Below are 19267 nucleotides of genomic sequence, written 5' to 3'. Positions count from 1 at the left end.
ACACACAGCTGCTTCTCAAGTGCCCAAAAGTCACATTTTATCTGATGTCTTAGTGACCTTCTAATGGAGCTAAATTAGCGTCCACTGATTAAAATAAAATTTCATTAACATTTGCATCAAACTAATTCTGTAGTTAGGCAAGCCCAAGGTTACCAGGCATTTCTGATACTTTTGAAGTGACAAGCATTTCTCTTCTGTGAAATGGAGGGGTCAGCTCAAAAGTTTCTATTTTCTGCAGCGCATGTCTCTCTGAGCATCTGTCAACAAGAGCAGGAAAAAAAAAAAAGTTGCCTTCTGCCTACCTCTGGGTCTTGGTGGATATATGCCAGGAAATAACCATGCTGTGGGTATCCATTCCCCTGGCCAACCTGACCCTGGCCTGACTTCATGCTTGCTCAGGACCAGGCCTTGGAACACCTAGTCTGTGTTTAGTGCTGTGTGGACACTTTGCTCATGAGTGCTGTGGCTGCTTGTTCAGTGTTCCCATCTCTTCTCTTTTAAAATTAACCAGGTCCAGCTCATTATGAAATAAGTGTGATGTTCTCACTGGTCCAAAGAATAAATCTTGGCCACTGCTGGAGATTTCAGCAGTGATGGACCCCTCTGGGGTGCACACAGAGTTTGTTTTTAATGAAAGACAATACAAGTGATTTTGGGGATTTGGCTGAAATAAGTGGCATTTGTGGCTCAAGTCTGCCGATGTTAAACTTGGCCATTGCAGTTTAAGAAAAATGTAAACCTTGTTATCTCAGTGTTTGTAAAGCAAAAGAAACAATCTAAAATGCCAGGAAAACCACCCAAACTATCCAAATAAACTTTTTATGGTAAAGGGCAGCTCAAGTATCTGTTAATGCTGGCAGTAGTTCTTAAACACTCTAGCTGGCACTATAAAAAACTTAATCCAGTCAATTACATTTGATTGCTTTGAGATCCAAACAAGCCATCTCCTTATCTAGCCCCATTAAACCCTCAGAGATGTACTTACAAGATAATTCAGAGATAAAATTACAAAGCAAAGCAAGTGTCCTACAAATGGACTTTACTTTTGCAGCAAGGTGGTTCTGTAGGTTAAATTCTCTGTGTCTTGTTGAGGTCATTTTGCTACTATGATTGGAAACTGTGGGTATCTTGCCTAAACTATAAATAACAACAAAGCTTAAGCTTTACTGGGTCAATTCAGATCTGAAATTCACACCTCAGCAGCAGTGGGCAGAGGCACAATTTGCTCTGTGTGAGGTGGAAAAGCTTGCTTGTTACAGCAGATATTGTCGATTATGTCAAAATACATGTTCAGAACTGGGGCATCTGAGTTTGCTGTGTCTGCAGGTTTTTCCTTGTCCCTTAACTCTCTCCCTTTACTTCCATTCTCCGTGAGCTTATTTTGTGCACAAATAGAGTCTGGCTTAGAATGACTTAGATATAAATAGAAAAATGTCTGAAGTCAAATGTGAGCTGTTTTGAGTTGATGGCTTAGAATTGACACTGGTTCCATTCACAGATAATGTGAGTGCTGTTTTTTCCTAATGACTAACATCTAAATGAAAGTGGATTTTGAAACTTTGCAGCTCTGGAAAGAATTCCTCTATTTTGTGGGTGGAGAATATCTTGATATTCAAGAAAGAGGCTGAAAAGCCACACTGGGGCATATTCAGCAGCACCTGTTAGGGCGTTCCGTTCCTGCCTGATGTTAGCATAGGTGATACTGGTGCTGGGGCAGTTTGCAGGGAAAATGCTAATGTCTCTTTGAAATGCACACAAGCAAATCCTCCTCTACCACTTCCTTAACCTCGGGGAAAGGTGGAACCTGCAACCACGGCAAATTCAGATGTCCCTGCTCTCAATTTGCTTTTAGATGTAATCCTCCGCATTCTACAATTTCCGCTTCAGTGAGTGCCTCCGCCCCAGATTGCAAATAACAAACAGTGTGCTTGGGCCTGTTTGGGAGAGTGGCATCTGCAGATCTGAGCTGGCCTTCAGAAGCTCAGGGAAGGGTTTTGTTTGGGCAAGATGTGCATAGTCTGGAGGCTGCACAGCTTTGGTGAAGTTTCCCCAGGGCTGAAAAGCACCAGTAGCATGACTGTGTATGGTGGGCTGAGCAAAATGTTTCTTTCCTATTTTTTGCTAGCTGCTGCCTCGTTCCTAAGAGATATCCAAGGCAGGATTGTCACCTACATTTATGTATTTCTCTTGCCCTGGTGTGTAACCTATGTGGAACACAGCTATGTTCCGTTTCTTGTCCTCTTTAAATCTCACATTTTGGTCCTCTTTGCAGGCTTTTGTCATTTAATGCAGACCCTTTTACTACAAACTGTGTAGTTCTTATTGCCAGTCCTCACAGCTCATTGATAGGGCGATTCCATGTTCTCCTAGAAAGTCTACCAGCTCTTAATGGGAAACCTTTGGGCACAACTTCCATGACTCTGTGATGTTCAAGATAGCCTTTCTGCAGGAGATCAGTGCCCCTCTGAAGGGCTGCTCAGGCAGATGTAGCAGTGTTGTGTGAAGTGGATGCCCTCTTGCACCACTGGGAAGTGGAGGCTGAGGTAGCCCTAGGAGCAGAGTGGGGCAGGCCAGAACTGGGCAGAGCCCTGAAGCCATCACAGCAGCTTGTGTGGCCAAATGCAGCAGATGCAGGAGGATCCCAGGGATGCTCCTCAACCAGTGGTGTTACCAAAGAGGAATGAGCAGCTATTCTATCATGCCCATGATGCTGCAGAGTCTGGGAGCTCCTCCTAGTTTCACCCACTGCTGCATGGTTTGTTGCAGTGAGCCATGCTGCTCAGGGCATTTCTCTCACCCATTTTAGCAATTTTGAAAGCAGTTCAGGCTAAGCCTCAACCTGTAAATCTCCTTCACTGCTAAAACTTGTATTGAAAGCCACTTCAAGGACTGCTTTGTTCCTGGTCCTGCTCTTTAATGAAGTATTGGAATCTGTTAGTAAATAAACTGAGTCAAGTGTCAGCATTGTTGATGCAGCAGGAAGGTAGGATGGTTGAAGTAAATTTTAAATAGCAATTAAAGTGTCTGACTTCAGAGCAAGCAAATAAATATTCCGCTCTTATTTTCCTGAAGAAAGGTTGATATTTTTGTTGGTAGATACTGAAGTATCAGGTTTTGTAATGAAGTATAGTCTTTTATTTGGTATAGCTTTCTGCAGACATAGGGATAGCCTAGTTGTGTACTTAGGATACTAAAGATCTATTATTGAAGATGTACTGTTGGCTTCTAATTCTAGTGGTGTTGGGAAATGGGGAATAATACTTCTTGCATAGTGGGTAAATACTTTTTTTCTTCTTTCCAGATAATTTTACATAAAAATTTAAACTTGATAAGCTAGCCTTAGTTTCCATATAGTAGGCAAGATATTTAATTTTAGAATTAACTGATTCTAATAACTTGTACTTTAGAGCTGAGGTGTCAGACAAAGGAAGCATTTTCTCCAGTTCTTGAGCAGGAGCTGATTGGTGTAATCATCCTATTCTTCAGTGTTTTTAAATGTGTTTCTGACTTTCACATTAAATGTTAATTAAAAAAAGCTGGATAAGGAGAACAAGGTCTCTGGCTAATTTCCATCTGATTTGTCAGCCTCCAGTTGACTTCATATTTTCAGGAACTAATCTGAAAGTGGTGTTGGGGGAGTAATTCTGTCCTGATGGGATAGCCCTCCCTGTCAGAAGCTGGTTTATCACTTCAGCATGCTCAGGCTGCTGGAGTTCAGCCAGGGACTTGCAGTGTGCCAGACTTCCAGGCTGTGAGCAGACATGTACTGCTTGATATGTTACCTGAAAAAAGGACTTTGACTACAGTAATCCCCATCTGAATTGAGCTTTTATACTTTGCAAACTTCACAATAAATTGGTTTCTTTTTTTAGAATTTCAGTAGTATTAATGTTATAACCAGTTTTGGATCATGCATGCTATGGCTAAAGGGCTGGAGGAGCTGCAGAGTGCTGGAGCTGGGAGCACATCCCTCCCCAGTCTGGTACTTACCTGGGATCTTTTGGGTGTAACTCTGCTCAAGCTTCTGTTTGTTGCTTGTCTTACAGGGGTGATGTCAGAAGAGACAGAGATGAAAAAAGAGGCAACTGGCACAGGTGTGTTGAAACCAGTGAGTAAAAGCAGTGCCCTGGAGGAAACTTCACCTCCTGTGACTCCCCCAACATCCCCAACTTCTGGAGCTGCCTGGGGTGGTCAGTTTGCACCTACCATAGTCAAGGATGTGAACCCAGAAGTGCTCAGGAGTGGAGTTGCCTGCCTGCCTGGTGAGTAGCTGAGCCAGAATGTCTCTTGGAAATGTGGTTTGTAGAGGGCAGGGGAGGTGAGCCTCCTTCTGCAGCACTGGTGACTGGTGCCAATTCTATTCCTTTCACCCCAAACCTCTTCAGAAGTTCCACTTCTTGAATCCTCTGAAGTTTCCGAATGGGCAGGACAGGAAGTAGAACTTCCCTCCCATTAATGTTAATTTGCTCTCAGGAGTCTCAAAATGTTAACCAAGCGTGTATGAGTCAGAAATGCCAAATCTGTGGGCTCATACCAGGAGTTCAAAAAGAGCAGTGTGAGGGTGCAGCTAATGATGGGCTGGTGGGCCTGACATCAGACCTGGTCAGAAGAATAGGAACTTCATTCGCTTGCTTGGTAATTAAAGGATAGCAGTGTAGAAGATGCTCTTTGACAGGACTCCTGAAAACCAGTTTTATTTTTGGTAATTAGAAGTTTAGTTGATTAAATGTAGCCACGTAGATACAGTGGATTTTTAGAAAATATTAGAAAACACCAACAAATGGTGTTGAAAGGAATATCCCAGTGAAGTGGATGAGCAATGTGTAGGGTGAACAAGAGTGTAGCTAAATAGCAGATGACAAAACCAACTATCAAGGGAGAACTTCCCAGAATTATTCTGCCAGAATCAGGTTGTAGATCAAATGTTACTCAGTGTTTGCATCTGATAGAGCAATGAATATCAAATAGCTGCAGATAAAATTTCTGTATGGGATGAATACTGGCAGAGGGGTGAACAAAGCTGAGGCTGTTGGGCAGAGCAGCCAGGGTTGCTTGGTGTACAGGGCCCACACAGGACGTCTTTGTGTTTAACCAAACACGAAGCAAAGCAGAGGAAGTAAGATCTACCTCTCTAGTGAGAAGCAGCATTTGGCAGCTCTGTGTAAGGAGCCCCTGTGGGCTTGTCCTTCCAGAGCCAGCGAGGGGGTTGTGCAGTGTGGGGCAGCAGGAGCTGCATTTGATCAGCTCAGGGGCCACGGACAAGTTGAAAATTGGGCAGAGAGCCCAACCTCAGAGAAGAGGTCAGGGAGACTGTGCAGTGTGGAGGAGTAGGGACGGAGAGCAGAAAGGCAGCACAGGCATCTCCCAGGTGGTGCTGGGTCTGCAAGACCCATTTTGACCTCAGTTGTGTAAAGGGGAGGGGACAACTAGATTAAGAGACTGATTTTTTACCTCTGTGTACTTGTTGGTGATGCCTCTGAAATAGTTTGGGCTCTATTGTAAAAGGAAATAGTAAATACTAGAAGTGGTGCAGAGAAGGGTTACAGCCCTTTCTAAACTGGGTGTCTTACAACAAGAGACTGGAAGGTTGTTTATCTCATAGTATGACTGAGAAAGAAGTGACATCACCTTTGTGCCAGGAAGGAAGAAGGGAGTTAAAACTTTTCCAGTTTCTGAAAGAAGGTGAAATGGAAAACCAAGAACAGGGCAGAGTAATGGTACATTCATACACGCAACTTTGCATTAGGAGATGAACTGTTACAACAAATTCCAAAGGAGGATTTTTAATCTTCTGGTCTGCTGATCAGTTTGGACATTTTTATGCTGTATATAACAGCCCAAAAAGTTACAGGATTAGAGAAGGTCTTTCAGAGAAGCTCTCAGTCCATGCTGTTGCAGGAGCTGGTCCATGTTACCTAACACTCCCTTTGTCACAGATTCCCATCATAATGTACCACTGTTAAATGAGACAAAAGCATTTGAATATGTGATGGAGGGATATCAAATGCCCTTCAAATGCCACAAAAAAGCAAGGATTGGATTTGATACTGCTTCCAAGCAAGTTTTTCTCTAAGGAAGGAATTATGTTTCCTGTAAAAGCACTATCAGATTTGATTGACCTCTTTGCCTCTTTGGGGTTTCAGTGGGCAGTCCTCACACCTGAGGGAATGTACTCACCACTCAGTTAAATGCTTTATGTTAGTCAGTGGTAATGATACAGTAATTACATTAGAAAGAATAACTTTTGTAATGAATGGTGAATAAGTAATAAACTAGTAGCTGATGTAGTTAGCTGAAACTTTTAGGATAGTTTCAGTTTTGGATTATGCCACTGTTGAAGACCTAGCCCTGGTGGTTCTGGTTGCTTTTTTGACCTGGTCAGGCAATTCCCAGACTACTAGGTGGAAGTTCAAGGTTTAATCAAATTCTGGTGATGCCCAACCTGCTTGATGGACAGAAGATGTTGCTTCAGAATGAAAAAGCTTTTATTGAGCCATTTTTACAGTAATTGAGGGCTTTGGTTTTTTATTTTATTTTGTGATGGTCCCCTTAGCTTATGAAATAAATTATATTAATGAGCTTTTTCTAATTTCTTTCCATCTCTTTGATTATGCAGCATCCAGGCTACAGTATTTCAAGAGTAATAGAAGTCCTCCTGAATCACACTGATGATGAAAGATTTTTGTTAGCAGGAGAAAGACTGTGTCACAGTTTTGGTCCCTACAGGGGAGGTGGAAAGCCCTGCTTCAGAATGGTGCCCATCTGTGTCTGTGGCCCTTACTCAAGTCGTGTCCAAGTGGCAGATTGAGATCACACCAGGGCAGCTTTCCATGCTTGTGGCTGTCCATCTGTGTCTGTTTTACCTGACAACTGGCATGCTTGTCCCTGGATGGGGGAGAGAGGTGGTCCAGGACAGTATCTCCTGTGGTAGCAACAGAGTTAAGGAGAGAAAGAAACAGATTTCTCTAAGTCTCTGGCTTTGTCTTGTGCTTGGGATTTCTGCCCACCCCCCATCCTTCTTACACTGTTTGTATGACAGGAAATGGCTCCTGTTCTTGAATTACTTTTCGCACAAAAGAGGTGTTGTCCCTCCTGTTCCCCAAATCACTTACTGTCCCAGTTCCTTGAGCAGGCTTACTGCAGGTACTGCCTGATTTTGAGTCTCAGAAGCAGTTCTGGCTTTCCACAGTGCTGCATCCACCCGCTCTTTACACTGCTTTTGCACCTAGAGAGGGGGCTGGACATAATCCCAAAGCTGGCACTGTAAGGTCCTTCTCCTGTGATAAGCTGTGACTTTGGGCTTTTGGAAAATGGGTGGCAGAGAGGCGTTGTCTTTCCTGGCTAAGTGAAGCAGGGGGATTTCTCCTTCTTGAGTGTATCACAACTCAGCTGGGTTGCCCATACTGTGCTGTATCTATTCCCTGGGCTCTGAGCAAGCTCTGCACTTAATGAAAGCCCAGCACTGGCTCTGCCCTTTGTCAGAGCTGTAGGCAGGCAGGAGTGTGCTCCTGGGCTGTCCTCTCTGCAGCCTCTGAGGAGGAGCTCTGGGCTCCTGCTCCAGGGCTTTGCTTGCAGGAGCTGACTGGTTACATTCTGGGCTCAGCCCACATCATGTACCCAGTCTCCTAACAGTGCATGTTCTGCAGACCTGTCTGCATTCTCTCATCTGACAGCAATGTGAAGGTGAGAGATTCTGTATCTTGAATTTATGAGATTTCTGCTTTTCTCAAGATTATTGTTAGGCAGCTTCAGCCATATTTATGAAGAATGTGTTTGGGTGGAAGACAGCAGTACAAATTTAACACTACCATGAGAGAGACAAGCTGAGCTCATCTGCTTCACTCTGGAGCAGCATTTGGGAGTGTGTTTATAGCCTCCTACCATCTGCAACATACACTATATTGAGTTCTATGGAGGATTTCCAGGAAGGTGGTGGGGTCTTAGTGGGAGAATATGATGCATACAGACCTGGAACCAGGCTCTGTTGAATGACTTGTGTGATTTCCACCCCCCCTCTATTTCTACAGGTACAAGAGACAAATCGGGACGTGCAGTGGCCATAATCACCACCAGGAACACAGTCTGGTTAAACCCCCACTGCAACACCACTGAGCTTGTACGCCTTCTTCTGTACTTGCACAGCATCCCAAGGTTTGTGATGCTCTTGTGTGCTGCTGCCCTGCCTGCTTTGCCTTTCCTGGAGGTGGGAATTGAGGCAGGAATGGAAGGAGGTTGACTTTATTGGCCTAGGAACTTGGTCCAGCCAGTTCTGAAATTACACAGGTGGGAATCTCCTGCTAGGGTGAACAGGCTTGTGTTCAGCAAGCACTTTGCCTATTCTGTGTATGCCATGTGCACATGGTGTGATATAATTGGGTATGTACTGAATGTTTTCATGTGTTGCTATGAATCTAAGCCATTCTTGCTATCCTTCATTAGTTCAGAAAATGGGATTTGGGAGCTGTCATGGGGCAGTCATGCAGCAGCTCTGTGGTAGTGTTGTGACATGGTGTTTGAGGGCCAGCCTCCAAGCTGAGAGGGAGGGAGGATCTGCAAGGGTAGAGAGGCTGCCTTGATATGTGGCTGAAAATTGTGTTTGGAGTCTGCAGGCTGGAGTTTGCTGGAGCTTCTCTTTCTTTCACTGTGACAGACATTTTTTCCCTAGCTCATCACTATGTTTCACTTCTAGATGATTAAAAAAGAAGAGGTAAAGCAACTCTGACAGTGATTTTTTGGAGGCCTTTAAACCATTAATAAGGGGAGCAGGCTTAATCCATGTGAAACTCATGCTTTGTTTCTTATGCTTTTCCCTTCAAGTCTGATTCTGGATGAGGTAGGCATTGGGTCTGCTCCAGACTGCTCTCCTGAAGCAATGAAGCTGAAACCAAGCTTGTTTCTGAACACAGTTAGGAAGAATTGGTTTTCCTGTGTGGATTATCCAGTGGGCATCAGCACCTTTGCCATCAGTGACGCATATTCTAGGAATAGGAGAAATGGGAAATTTGGTGGAAGTCATAGAATCGTATGGCAGAGGTAAAAACGGAGCAATTATTTGGTGGTTTCTTTGTATATATTTTGTTAGGAGAAGGTGGCCAATTAGTGCCTGTTGTTATAAAGCCACAATGTACTGTTTTTTTCACCCTGCCATGACTACAGGTTCTGTTTCTATAGTCTTGTTAATTTTCATTGGTGACAAAGGTGACCTCTTTATCTTTGTCCTTGCAGACCAGAATGTCAGGCTTTGGGTCTGACTGTTCTTGTGGACGCTCGTCGCTGTTCGCCCGTTCCTGCTCTCTTCAAGGCATTCAGCACATTGCAGGTGAGCCTCGAGCTTGGGCAGAGGAGCACTGGCTGGCTTGCTGTCCTGGCTGGATGTTGCATCTCCATTTGCTGCTTATGTCTCCATCTGCCACCTGGCTTTCAGTTGGCTTTGGGAGGTGGACATACACACCCAGCCCTGCTGTAGGAGGATGACCTGGACTTGCCAGACTGCAGACAAAGCAAAAAGCCTAAGCAAGTCTGAGTTAGGGGAGAACACCCCTCCCCACCCCTCCAAATTTGCTTTCATCTCAGTGCTGAGAGCAAGCCATACCCAAGTCTCAATGCTGTCATGAATTATCTTGCTTGGAGGTGTTGTCCCCTGCACTGAGGGGCTGTGTGGAATGTGCAGGGATTGTTGCCTGCCACAGAGAAGGGAGGGAGAGAGGCCTCTGCCTGCTGTCATGGGAAGGACACTGCTTGCTGTGCCAGGTGGGAAAGCACGTGCAGCTGTTGATGTGGCCGTCAGTGAATGATTAGAATCGGATGTGCTGTAACTCTATATTGCTTCAGGTCAAAGGCTTTCATATCAGTCACTTGGGAGGCCAGTGGGTTGTGTTGCCCCCTTCCCAGATAGAAACTATCTGCTGCTCTTAGAAAGACAGGGAGAAGCTGGGTTGTAGTGATGACTAATCTTGTTTAAGCAGGTGTTCCTTTTAAATCAGAGCTTAGGTCTCTTAGGACTCAAACTCTGCAAACTGGAACAGGGCAATGTTTTAATGAAGCTGATGTCTGTGGTTTATGTGCTTCAGTGCCACATCTGAGAGTTGAGTCTGACTCAGAGGTCTGTCCTCCTGCTTCCTGGGCTGGGTGGAGCTGTGAGCTCCATCAGCGTGCTCATTCTCTGTGGTGAAGGAGTAATCTATGCCCTGCTCAGTTCTGCAGAGGTAACAAGCAAATACATTCTTTTATGCTGTGCCCACATGGCAGTGGGCTTGCTAAAGCTTTTGAGCATTTCACTGTCCATGTAAGTTGCATGGCAGTCTTAGTTGCCTGATTTGGAAATCAGTAACATGTTCTGGCTGTCTCAATTCTCATACAAGCATGGTAATAATGCCATTTTAACCTTAAGTTTCCCCTCTGAAACGAGGGAGGGGGGAAGCTTTTTGCTATGCTGTGATGGCTGTTTGGCTCTGAGCACCTCCTTATCAGGGTGGTGCTACAGTTACTTAACAGAGTTTAGTGTGCTGCAAGACTGATTGCTGGACTCAGTGTGTGCTCCAGGTAACAGTGACTGATTACTCTGACTATTTACAGAGGCTGATTACTCTGCTTATGGGTTTTTGATCCTTACACTGACTCTTCTGAAGACTCTGTAAAGGAGACCTGTTCAGCTAGTTTATCACCTAATTATGGCACAGGAGTAATCCCTGGCCCCACTAAGATCCTCAATATTTACTCTGTAATCCCATGGCAATGTTCTTCTCTGCTCTGGAACAAGGATAGAGTAATACAGAAAACTGAGTGTAACTGCAGTGAGGCAAGCTAAGTGTTCTGGAGTGCAGCAGGAGTGGCTTGGCCAGTGATAACACTGAGGTACAGACTGTATGTTATGCCTCTAAGGTCAGTGCACATCACCTCCTTGGGGTCCTTTCTGAAATCCCTTGCACATCTCAGCATTTCTTGTCTCTGGCAGACTGTCTCTAGAGCTCATTTCTCTGCTGTCCACCATTCCCCTTATACAGGATTTTACTTACATAGTTTCTGTGAAGCTTACTATGATAATGTGCTGGAACATGTTTAATGTTGAGGTCCAGCACTGTTTATTCAATTCTGAGTGGCTGTTTTCCTCTTAACCCAGCAGTGGGAAGCACTGCTTCACAGTGGGGAAGCACAGATCAGATGCCCTATTGCAGAGTGCCTTCCTGGTGGGGTGTGTTAAGCCTAAGAGACTCCTGGGGAGCAAATGTTCCTGGGTCAGGATATGTCAGCCTGAGGAAATCTTTCTTCCATTTCTCCATCTTTCCAGAATGAATGCATGATTGGAATTAAGTGTTAGTAGACAACTTTGGGTGCTTGTAGGTTAGTTTTCCCTATAGCACTGGGAGTCTGTCAGTTGCTCTGTCCAGAACCACTTGGTAAAGTGGTGGGAGCTTGTCCTCTGCCTTCAGGGTAGGGCCAGTTGTATTCTGCAATAAATTTCCCCCCCCCTTCTTTTCAGACTATTGAGTGGCTGAGAAATCTTTCTGCCCCAGACAGCAGCTGGAGCAGAGGGAGTGGGGCAGAATAAAAATCTGCTGCAGAGCTATCTCAGGAAGGAGCAGGAGGAACTCTGGCAGCTCTGTGCGGAGGTGAAGGGAAGTGCACAGTGCGTGCATGTTGCAGGAATAGATCAGACCTGTTCCTGTGGGAAACTGCGTAATGATGCTTTGGAGCAGGGGTTTTTGCTGGGATAAATGCTGTAATGTTTGGTTACAGGCTGTCACCACTAAGCTCTGTGCTGTGGAGGGTGGGCAGCTCTTAAGAGGAACTTTGCTACTCAGAAGTCCTAGACTGATCCCTTGCTCAGTGAGCAGACAGTGGAATGTGTGCCCTGCCTTCAGTGAGCAAGTATTTGTGGGATTTCCCTCTGCCTGAGTCTTAATAGAGTGAGATTCTTTTGAATTTTCCATATCAGTGTGAAGGCTTAATCCTGTAATCAGCTGTGTTTGTGTGTTGGGCTGGGAAGAGTCAGTTTAGCATTTGAAAGCAGAGAAGTTCTGTGCAAACCTTTCTGTTCAAGAGATGTATTTACATTCTCACTTAGTGCAGAAGTACTAGTGTCAAGTTAAAGACAGGGAACCCCTGCTACTCCGTTAGAGTGGTCACTTTGAGACTGACTGAGGTGTCTGGGGACTCTCCCCTGTGTGCAAACATTCCTGGCAGCTGTGCTTCAGACTGTGCCAGTGTTGTTGAGTCTGGCCATGGGTTTCCATTTGGGGCAGGAAGCCAGAAAACTGGAACTTCAGTCTGAGAAACATTAAAAAAAAATTTAATTATAATTCTCCTTAAAAGGAATAATAATAAAAGGCTCTCTATTTACCCTGGTGCTTTCTGAACTCCTACTGATGCCCCTCTTTTCTATGCTGTCCAAACTGTATCTGTCCTGGGAGGTGAAGAGTTCACTTATATGTGTGAGACTCTTGCTTCTTTGCTTCCATAAAGTTGGTTTTGTTAGCAAAGATGGTAAGAGATTGTGCATAAAGCTGCAGGAAAGCTTCCTCAAGTGGCATCCTGCTGTTCCCAGCTCTGCTCGTCTGCTGAGATGCTCCTGATAAACTGTTTCAGTCTTTGGGTTGCTCCATCAGTGCTAAATGAGACCGACTTCTCTTCAGCTGTTTAAACTAAAAAATGTGGTGAAAAGTACTTGATTTCTTTGGAAATACAATTTCTTCTTGAGTTGGAAAACCTTGAACTTTTCCCTTGACAGCTTTATTTGTGATGGTTTTTCAGTTTCTATTTTCAGGAGTAACAAACAAGTGAGTGTTTTGGCTATTGTGGTAACCTCTTGTTACACCATCACTACCTTTAGCCCTCACTCATGTTGCACATCTCGTGACTGGTGGCATAGAAGAGGGATTGTGTAAGAAAAAAATTTTTTAGTACCATCATCAGTCTTGAAGCTGTGTGCAGTCTTCTTCCTTCAGTACTTTCTAGCAGATAAATTCAGAGCTGGTGATACAGCTGTAATATCTCCCCATCCTCTCTTCAGTATTTGCCTAATGCAGCCTAATTGTGCAATAAATCCTTTTTGGACTTTTAATCAATGTTCGAATAACAGTGAAAGTGTGGATAATTCACTTTGGAGAAATTTACATTTTAGAAACCTCTCATGGTTTTGGAAGGTGTTTCAGTTGGGTTTTTCTTGCTGTCTGTTTAAAAGGATCATGGTTTAGGACTGGATGAGAGAAAGGCCTTTTTCCTTTATTCTGGGATCTCTGCTGCTACTTTCACTTGCAGAATTTGAGCTCCTTGTCTTGGTCCACTTCTCTCTGTACTGTGGCTCTGCTGCTCCTGGCAGATATTTAACCCTACTCACTGCTGGAGCTGTTTATTTAAACAAGTTCCCTTTGCTGTTGTGGCCTGCTGTGTGGCAGGATCCTTGCACCTCGAGCAACACCAGAAAGGATTTGTTGCTTGACAATTCCTGAGATCTTTGCAGACAAAGACTGCAGAGGAGACATCGAAATGGGATGGCTCTTGTTCAGTCATGTGGCACAACAGCTTAAATGGCTCTTCTTGCTTTCCTGGTCCAGGCATCACATATGTAGGGAGTCCTGTCTCCATGGTCTGGATCTTTCTGCCATGCTTCCCTCTTCCTACTGTTGCTCTCTCTGCCTGTTTCTCACTTCCCTGTAGAATGCTTCTATATTTGGAGAGCTGCTCCTGGATCACTGAGTTTGAACTACAGCTGCCAAACATCCCTTGTATTTGGAATTTCTGTCAGTTTAACAGTAGAAACAGGATGCAAGTACTTGACTGTAAATTGGCAGTAAGTAGAGACAAGATGATGTTTTTGGCACTGGGTTGGGGGTGGAGGGGGGAAAGCCACTTCCTTTCAGTTAGGTGAAGTGACCAGGAAAGTTATCAGGAAAAAACTTGGACACGGAACATGGGTTTTGGTTTAGATTTTTTTTTTTAATACTGGGGGTTTTTTTTCTTCCCCTGATTCACTTCCTGTGCAGAAGGCAGAGATTCTTTAGTACAGCCAACACCTGACCTTTTCCATCTCTTCCTTAAATATTGCAGGACTAGTTGATCTGAAGTGAACTATCTTAAAGACATCACCTTGGTACTCTGTAGACTGGCCTTCCTTTATTTCTGGTGACTGCCTTCCAGGCTTTGTAGATGCCTTTGAAGGATAAATTGCAAACTTGTCTATGAACCTGGTGTGATACATTCTCCTTAGTATCCAAGGCAGATCACTAATGGATTTGTGCTCTGTTGTGTTGCAGGAGACGGATCCTCACTGTATTCATGGAGTCTTGCTTCTGGTTGAAAAAGATCTGACTTTTCGGATGGAGAAGCCACCAGCAGGACAGGTAATGGAAGCATTTATCTGGGGTTTGTTGGGCCACTCTTGTTGTCCTTTACCTCTCCAGACAGTAAATTCCCTGTCATTGATGTATGTTCATTCTCACATGAAATTTTCACAGGTGTCCTCTGTGTTTTGTGCTTGTGGTCTCTAAGGGTGTGGTGTTTATTGAGTTGTAGTGTTTATGTGAGCTGAACAGATCCTTGTCCTGCTCTGTTTATTGCCACATCCATCAGTGACATTTGTGCCACAATTACGTCAGTCTGCTGGGGACTCAGAGCACAGGGGTTTGTTGGGAACATGGATAACTGTTTGGAGGAGCCCTGCACAATTAGCTAGAGATGCTTTTCATGCTCTCCGATTAACAAGGGGGGAAATGCGTGATCAGGAAGAGATCACATTATGCTAAATCCTGAGCTCCACCTTTGAAGGTGCCTGTTGCTTTCCTGGATTTTACATCTCCTCTGTTTCCTCTCATACCTGCTGCTGCCAGTGGCTGAGAGACTTCTGCAAGAAGGGGAAGATGAGATGGGCATTTGTGTGAGGTTCCCTTTGTAGCTGAAATGTCTGGAAAGACCAAGAGGAGGGGAAGTTACCACAACATCACTGAACTCCCCCACTAGAAGTAAAACTGTCTTGGTATTCTGTAGCTGTATAAGAAATGTAGTCTCCCAGCCATGCCATGGTGAGTGAACAGAGGATCAGACTTCATCTTAGTCCTCTTCCTGTGCTCCAAGACTGTTGCAAACTACAAGAATGGACTGAAATTCCGTGTCTGCTGAAGCTCTGTAGGCTTCAGAGTAGGCCAGGATCTCCTGTGGGTGGCTCCAGTCGATAAAGATGTTGTGACAGGCATCAGGTCTGCTGTGTGTGTGGTGTCCCCAAAGGCTAAAGAATAACAAATGCTATTAGTCCATTTCCTTATTGCCCCCATGTGGAAGAATTTGGAGTCAGAATGGGGGCTGCAGGCATATGCATGCAGGGAGAGCTACAGAAGACATTAAACACATTGAACAAACACAAAGAGTGTAGGAGGGAACAGAGGAAAGGCTAATAAACACATGGGCATGCAGGAGGAATTGGAAGCATCACAATTTTTTAAGGAGGTAGAAACTTCACACTGTGTGTGTGGGGGGGAGTTAAATGTCTGCACCTGAGTTTGTTTCTGGGCTGGCTTCCATGTACCTGCAGGAGCACTTGTTGCTCTGGCGAGTGTAGAAATGCTCTGAGGTCCTGCAGACTTGCAGAAGGCAAGTTCCCTGTGCCAAGCTCCAAGAAACTCCTGGAGCAAAGAGCTGCTGTGATGAGTGGAGAGTTGAGGGCAGGGCACAGGCTGCTCTGTTAGACTCTTTTACAGGAAGTGAGATGGGGAAGCTGGGGGCTGGATTTAACCTCCCAGATTCTCCAAACAGATGCAAATCACAGCACAACTGTGGGAACATATGAGGGAGTTGCTCTGCTTACACCAGGAGGTGCTGGCTCTGGAGAGGGCTGGCTGCTGCCAGACTTCTATCACAGATGTTCTGCCTGGTGAAACAACGTGTTGTGGCCTGCATTCCTTCAGGGGTTGCCCACTGAGTTGTTCAACAAGCTGCTCTAAGATTGAATTGTTGGTTTTCCCCCCCTTCATATTGTAGTGATATTGCAGCTACACACTGCATGCTGCACTTCTGTGCAAGATAAAGAAATAATAGATTCTGCCTTTTGTTAACCTTCCCCTCTTCCTTCAGTACTCAAACCCTAATACAAGTGAGCTTTTTTCTTTTCCTTTCTATTCCTGTGCAGTTTGAAGTTCTCACCTCCATGAAATCCCTCCATAAGCACATAGACAGCTCACAGCTGCCTCTGGAACTGGAAGGGACCTTCCCTTACTGCCACCAGAACTGGCTAAGCTTCCGCAGGGTGAGTAGAGTGTCTCGTGTGCTTTGGTGTCTGGGAGAAGCAATGGCATGGTAACAGATGGGAACAAGAGGAACCTGTCAACAGCTGAACCTACAAGCATTAAAAGGCAATTTTCCTGTAGAGCTGTGAATGCAAATGAATCTCTAGTATCAAAAAAAAGCTAATGCTCTCTTCATAAGATGGGTACACACTGTGGTCTCTTGGCATGACTGCAGGATCTAAGTTTTAGTTTTTTACTCATTTACTTGAACTGCATTAATTTGTTCTGTTCTTTCTTGCCTTCAAAATATGGTCAAATCTGAAATGGAATCCTGTCTTGTGATACACAAATGGCTCTTGAGTTAGACAGGAGGACAGTCATCTGAAACTAATCTCAGCAGAAGGTGTTAGTATCATGTCACCATTGGACTAATGATGAAGAACTTGAGCATAATAACGAGTTAAATCTTTTTGGTTTTGGAGCAAGTTCCTCAGATCAAGCTATTATCTCCTTGGTAATATCTGCAGTCCTTGCAGGAGTGAGACTTGGAAGTTCTGGATAATCAGTTCAGAATTCTTCTTCTAGAAATATCTTTTACTTGCAAGCAGCAGGGTATGTGCAGACTGCCAGAAGCCTGCAGAGGTAGAATCCTTGGTACCAATACCCAGCTCTGTGTGCACTTGTGCTGTGGAGGGAGCCTGAGTGCTGTCAGCCATGTGCTTGTTGAATCTTTAAAAGCTCTATTGAGTTATTTGGCATACCAAGACTAGACAGGATTAAATCCCTGTAAATCTGCACACAAGCTGGCTGTCTTCACGTTGAGTTAGCTGACCCTGGTGGTTGACAGAATTGTCACCTCAGCTTCCAGAGGATCCAGTGGTCTTTTGGCTCTGACCTTGCTACCCAGAGTGCCATGCTGTGTGGCACAGTGCAACACTTGAAGCAGATTAAGATGTCACTGATAACACCACTGTGGTGCTGGTGGCAGGCTTCAGAAGATAGGCCTGGCATGTGCCAAATGTTAATTATTTTTTCCAACTTACATCTAAAAGTACTTGTGTGAACCTGTGCTGATGCAGTAGAGGTACAGAGGCCTAATCTCGGTGCCCAGGATTGACTTGGAGAAGTTGAAGTTCATTTGGCAGTGACAAAGCAGAGAAACTTTGCAAGAAGTTATGGATTAGTTTAATGGACAGAGTTGAGAGCACCTTGAGAGCTGAGGTGCTCTGTGTGTGCAGAAGGGTAATTCTTGAAGAAAGGACCATAATACCAGGCTACTTCTTGCCTTAGTGTGTAAAACATTACCAAAGGGAGTTAGCATGGGAATCTTTCTGTGTGGAATGCTGTTTATACTGTGTGTGATAATGACCCGTGTGCTCAGCTCCTTCAGCTCTGCAGCTATGTGGCAAACAGCATTTATTTCCTGTCTCAATGATCTCACCTGCATCCTGCCTGCTAATCTGTCACTGCTGGCAGTGTTCCAGCACTCCAGGGGAGGAGGGAGTTCAATTCACTAAAGATTCAAACAGCTGCTTTTTTGTTTTGTTTTAAACACAGTTATTTTGGAATAACTGTTTCTCCCTTCTCTTGATTTTAGTGGCTAGAGGGTGGCATCTGGCAGTATTCAGGCCTCATATCATTCACTTTTCCAAAAAACAGTGCCTCATGAACCCTTATGAAATGTTTGGACTTTTTCTGTTTGTTTTTCTCCCTGCTTCCCCCCCACCCTGAAGAGCGGAAGGATTTCAAATTTGTCCATAGGTTAAGGTGTTTAATTTTAGAAGCTTTCCAGTTTCCTAATCTTTAATTTATACTACTTCTAATATGAGGAGAAATTATTTAAAATAGAAAAATTCCAAGTACTTGTTTTAAGTTTTGTTTCTCTGAAATTCATGCAGTGTGATTCATCTTCATGGAAACAAATTTACAAGAAATGCTAATAGAAGAATGTGATACATAAGTGGACTGGTTTGTTTTGGTTTTTTTTCTGTGAAACATGACCCATGCAAGCCATGAGTTTGCAGGTTTCTAAGGTCTGCATAGAGGTCTTGGTCTAGTGTGATGCAGCTGAAGCTTCTTATGGGCTTCTCTTTGCTGATACAGTCTCACTGTGAATGATGTAATTGAACCCTTGGATTAATACGTTTGATTGTCTCTTGATTTTTGTACTCTGAAGCTTCTGCAAGCTCAGATCTTTCCTGTCAGCCATGAGACAATAATCTATGCCTTGGTCTTTCTTCTTGTAGAAGCTGGAATACTTGCTACAACAATGCCAGGGTGTTTGTGCCTTCCTTCAGGGAGCTATTAATAAAGTGGAATCCACAAAATTACCAGGAAAGGCTGAGGTAAGCATGTCACTCACCTCGGATCAGAGGTGGACCTGAGACAGAAGGGAGCATGAGGCTGGATAGCTGCATAAAAGCTGTAGCTTTGAATTTGCAAGCTGTAGTAGCAGGGTTTCCCAGTACTAGTAGAAACTAATCCAAATGAAGTGATAGAGGCTTCAGTGGGTTTGGAAGCTGATTGTCTGATTCCTCAGAGTCACCCAAGAGATGTTTCCAGCTGGGCTTGCTGCTGATGGGTGCTTGCTCCAGCATTGGGGTGCATTCTCAGCAGCTCCAGAGCTCTGTAGCTGATACAAACTTCAGTGTTCCAGGTACACAGCAGCTGCCTTGGGCTGTGCCACATCAGGTTGGCTTGAATGGCCTAGAATAAAATTAGGTGACAGCTTAGTTCTGTGCTGTGGTTCCAGCTTTGATGCCTCCAGTAACAAGTTTGGAAGTGGGCAAGAAGGGGAAGGGACAAAGACCAAGCCTATGTGGTCACAAACTTTCTATTTCTCTTCTTGAGAAGCTGCTGTATCCCTCACATGGTAGGGAATTGCTGCCAGCTCTGCACTGAGGGTGCCAATAGTAAATGATGGAGGATATGGTAGTGGCCTTCCTGCATACATCTGTAAATCCACAAACCCTTCATGTGCATCCTGTCCCAAGGCTTGGAGCCATGCAGGTCCAGGCTCCCAGAACAGTAGGAGCTAAGTATGTGTGGGAAGC

The 19267-nt window shown here is 44.5% G+C and overlaps 1 protein-coding gene across 7 annotated transcripts in view; it reads left to right on the top strand.

Annotated features, from left to right (window-relative positions):
• Positions 1 to 19267, top strand: part of PLEKHG4 (pleckstrin homology and RhoGEF domain containing G4) — a 96113-nt gene that overhangs the window by 34592 nt on the left and 42254 nt on the right. For 5 of the 7 annotated variants that reach the window (XM_064387296.1, XM_064387297.1, XM_064387299.1 and 2 more), the window contains 7 exons: positions 4047 to 4262; positions 8028 to 8151; positions 8818 to 9033; positions 9226 to 9319; positions 14253 to 14339; positions 16118 to 16234; positions 18461 to 18559. In XM_064387296.1, coding sequence (XP_064243366.1) covers positions 4047 to 4262; positions 8028 to 8151; positions 8818 to 9033; positions 9226 to 9319; positions 14253 to 14339; positions 16118 to 16234; positions 18461 to 18559 — 953 coding nt within the window. The remainder of the gene's footprint in view (positions 1 to 4046; positions 4263 to 8027; positions 8152 to 8817; positions 9034 to 9225; positions 9320 to 14252; positions 14340 to 16117; positions 16235 to 18460; positions 18560 to 19267) is intronic. The other 2 variants (XM_064387302.1, XM_064387298.1) reach the window with 1 other exon arrangement.

This window comes from Passer domesticus, chromosome 12 (genome assembly GCF_036417665.1).
Source record: "Passer domesticus isolate bPasDom1 chromosome 12, bPasDom1.hap1, whole genome shotgun sequence".
Classification (NCBI taxonomy): Eukaryota; Metazoa; Chordata; class Aves; order Passeriformes; family Passeridae; genus Passer; species Passer domesticus.
Note: the sequence above shows the minus strand (reverse complement) of the source record. Positions and strands in the feature narration are given on the sequence as shown.